This window comes from Protopterus annectens, chromosome 3.part1, assembly GCF_019279795.1.
Source record: "Protopterus annectens isolate FY-2018-M chromosome 3.part1, PAN1.0, whole genome shotgun sequence".
Taxonomy (NCBI): Eukaryota; Metazoa; Chordata; order Ceratodontiformes; family Protopteridae; genus Protopterus; species Protopterus annectens.
In genome coordinates this window covers 1,862,634,904-1,862,638,209 of record NC_056732.1, presented here as the reverse complement: position 1 = coordinate 1,862,638,209, position 3,306 = coordinate 1,862,634,904, and the positions used below count along the sequence as shown (strand labels likewise).

Sequence of the window (3,306 nt, the reverse complement as noted above, 5' to 3'; positions counted from 1 at the left end):
CCAGTCGGACACTCCCGGTCAACAAATGTAAATAAATAAAGGAGAAACTGAGATATTTGGAACTTGTTCAGCCCATTTCTGGGCAATTAAAAGATAAAGACATTCCTTCCAGTCATTTCCCCTACAGTTCTTTCCATTCTACTACAGTTTCACCTGAAGGTGTTGTATTTTTATGTTGCAACTCTAAAAACGACATAAAAGATCTCCATTTCCCCACCATTTTTATACTCTTGCCCTCAGTTATGTAGTCTACATTCTTCACAAACAAAGCAAGAAAGCCAAAAATACAGAAATATAATTTGCAAACAAGTAAACAAAATGTACTATTGCTTATGTATAAAAGCCTGATAACAGCACACAAATCAAGAAAACTAGGTTTTCTATTTGTAGTGTGTCTATGTGAGAGTGTGATAACTCCTGTGTGCACTCTGCAAGTGCCAGAACTTGGGCTCAACCTGATACAGTCCCAATGTTTTAGAATGTGGTCAGCGTCATAATTTATTTAATATGATATATTTTACTCCACCAAAAATGCAACTAAACAAAATTTTATCAAAGAAAAAAAAAAAAAAAATAAAGAACAACTTCGAATTAGCTGCTTTAAAGAAAACAATCATTCAGAGAAAACATGTATCCACAGAAGCTTTAAGCGTACGACATGTCTGCTTCCACCAAAGCTCTCAGTGTGCCATGCAGCCATTTCCTCCGCATTTAAAATCCTTTTATTCTTTCCCCACCAACACAAACTGTGGAGCTCAGAAACACATTAACATCCTGCCCTTTTCATTTCAGGTCCAGAAGCATAAACACAGCTTGCTATTAATGAGTACTGTTACATAAAATGCCAGCTTGCATGAAAATCTCGTGTTTTACCAAAACTAAATTCAGATTTGAGGTTTTGTACTATTTTTATCAGAAAGAAAACTGGAAAATTACTGTCCCTGAAGATAAACATGTTTCTTATGCTGCTGCTTTCTGTAAAGCATACAAACTCTTGAGCTTTACCAAAACTAGGTTCAGATTTGTAATTTCTGATTTTGCACTATTTTTCTGAGAAAAAAATGAATGTTCCTGAACACATTTCGTCTGCTTTCTGCAGAAAGTCTTTATTATAGCTTTATCCCAAACCAGCAGCACAGACTACACCATTCGCAAACACACGGCCTGCTGCCTCAGATCTGAACAACAAAGGTTAGCTGCTACAGAAAGAAGATTTTCTAATTGGTTCAGATCTTACCTCCAGCTTCATGATGAATCACACTGTTCAGGAAATCAAGAAACTGTTGATTGTAAGGCTTGTCAGAGGAGTGATGACAATCACAAAAAGAAAAGAAAAAAATTTAATTCTGTGCTCAAGAGCAAAAGTTGTCCTAACTTTTTGCAAGCCAATACTTCCTGTGTGTCTAAGAACTGGGTCCCTATGTAGAGCTATCAAGCTGATTAATATTCATGAGCTAATGCTGTGAGGAAACAAATACAGGAGGGGCTTATATACATATTTAATGAGATAGACTGGCACATCCAGCTTTAACCTCTCACTGCCAGGATAACTTTACTGTTTAAATCTGTTTCTGTGAGCTAAGCAGAACAAAGCAGGTTCTGTACATTTCCGTTTTCTTCTTTTTGTTTCCAAGTGTATTTATACTGACTGTAACATGTGGTGCCGTGTTCAATCCCCAATACTTCAAACTACAACACTCACAACAGAAGAAGTTACTAACCTTCTGAGTTCAGTATTAAAAGTGTAGAGAAAGGTATAACCCTGAACTTTGTTATTATGGTGCTCCTATCTCTCAATGAATCAGGGACAAATTTCAACAGAATCAGGGCAAATTCCAGAAATCACAAGCAGCCAGGGACACTTTTAAAATATCAGTGCTATTAATTTGAGCATTGTCAGAATAGGAGAATGTGAATTAATTAAGCGATAATCCACACCTGGGTGTGGGTAATGCTGGATTTACCCATGGTCGGTGTGGTTTGGTCACGAGGGCGAAGCTCGAGTTGCCAAACAAAGACAACCATGGGTAAATCCAGCATCACTCACACCCAGAAGTGGGTTATTGCTATTATACAATGACATTATTTAAGAAAAGAAATACTTACTTTTCTTAAATAATGGCATTGTATAATGCCTCCGTGCTGCCCTTCCGCAGCTGCCTGGTATTCTGCGGCAGTTCTGATGTACTGCGCATACATATGCTTATGCAGTACATCAGAGCTGTGGGTGGAAGCAACGGAGAAAGCAAGATCTCCGTTGCTTTTAACAAACTGTCTTTAAAAAAAGCAACGGAGAATCTCAGTTGCTTTTTTGAAAGCTGTCTCGCTATGTTAAACCCAATTAACATAGCAAGACAGTTTTACAAAAACCAATGGAGAAAGGAAGATCTCCGTTACTTTTTTTAAAGCTGTCTCGCTATGTTATACTCCTTTAACATAGCGAGACAGTTTCTAAAAGCAACAGAGATCTTGCGTTCTCTTTTGATGTAAAAAAAAAAATAAGGCTTATACTAATGGAAAAAATCCAGGCGACTGGACCTTTTTCCATTAGTATAAGTCTGATTTATAATGTGCACGCTAAACAATCAGCGTGCACATTTTGGAATATTAATGGGGGGGGGGGGTTGTTGTATAATATACATTTTCTGAAGTAAAGGAAGTATATAATTCTAATTATTATTATTCATTAATGAAAACAAAATCTGTAATAGAGCTTTTCTCCTTCAGCCTCCACTGAAAATGGGTTACTCAGTTGGACCTTCCTGGTAAACAAAGACAACTAAACGAATTAAGTGCAATTCATCACCTTTTCTCTAAAAAACTCATCAGTTTTAGGAGGGGTTAAGAAGGACAGAGCTAAAATTTGAGTCAAATCAGGGACAGTTGAAATGTCTGAATATTGGTGCATTAACAGTCATTTTTCAGCTGCCTTCCCTAATTACATGGAGTCTGGTTAGGTGCAACAATGTTGTAAGGTAGATTTGGAATGTAAGAGGAGTCCTGATCCCTCTGCAAATTGCATGATAAACAATGCTTTGCGGGTTGTTTAGTCACTGCTGATCATAGAAATGCAGACTTTGAAGCTAGATAGATAAGGAGCCTGGCTAAACTCATTTGTTCACTTTCTAGCCTTCTCAGTAAGCTAAATATCCTACTTAAACAACACAACATTTTTATTTTCTAGCAGTCAGCATGCAAACACACACACACACACACACACACACACACACACACACACACACACACACACACATACACACACACTGGCAAAGTGGCACACTTGATAGTGTTGTCACCTCACAGCAA

At 37.5% G+C, this 3,306-nt stretch overlaps 1 protein-coding gene across 1 annotated transcript in view; it reads right to left on the bottom strand.

Moving 5' to 3' along the window:
* LOC122798931 (zinc finger protein 766-like) overlaps positions 1–1,372 on the bottom strand; it is a 178,081-nt gene extending 176,709 nt beyond the window's left edge. The window contains exon 1 of the mRNA XM_044068017.1: positions 1,238–1,372. Coding sequence (XP_043923952.1) covers positions 1,238–1,249 — 12 coding nt within the window. The 5' untranslated portion in view covers positions 1,250–1,372. The remainder of the gene's footprint in view (positions 1–1,237) is intronic.
* Positions 1,373–3,306: the final 1,934 nt, after the last annotated feature.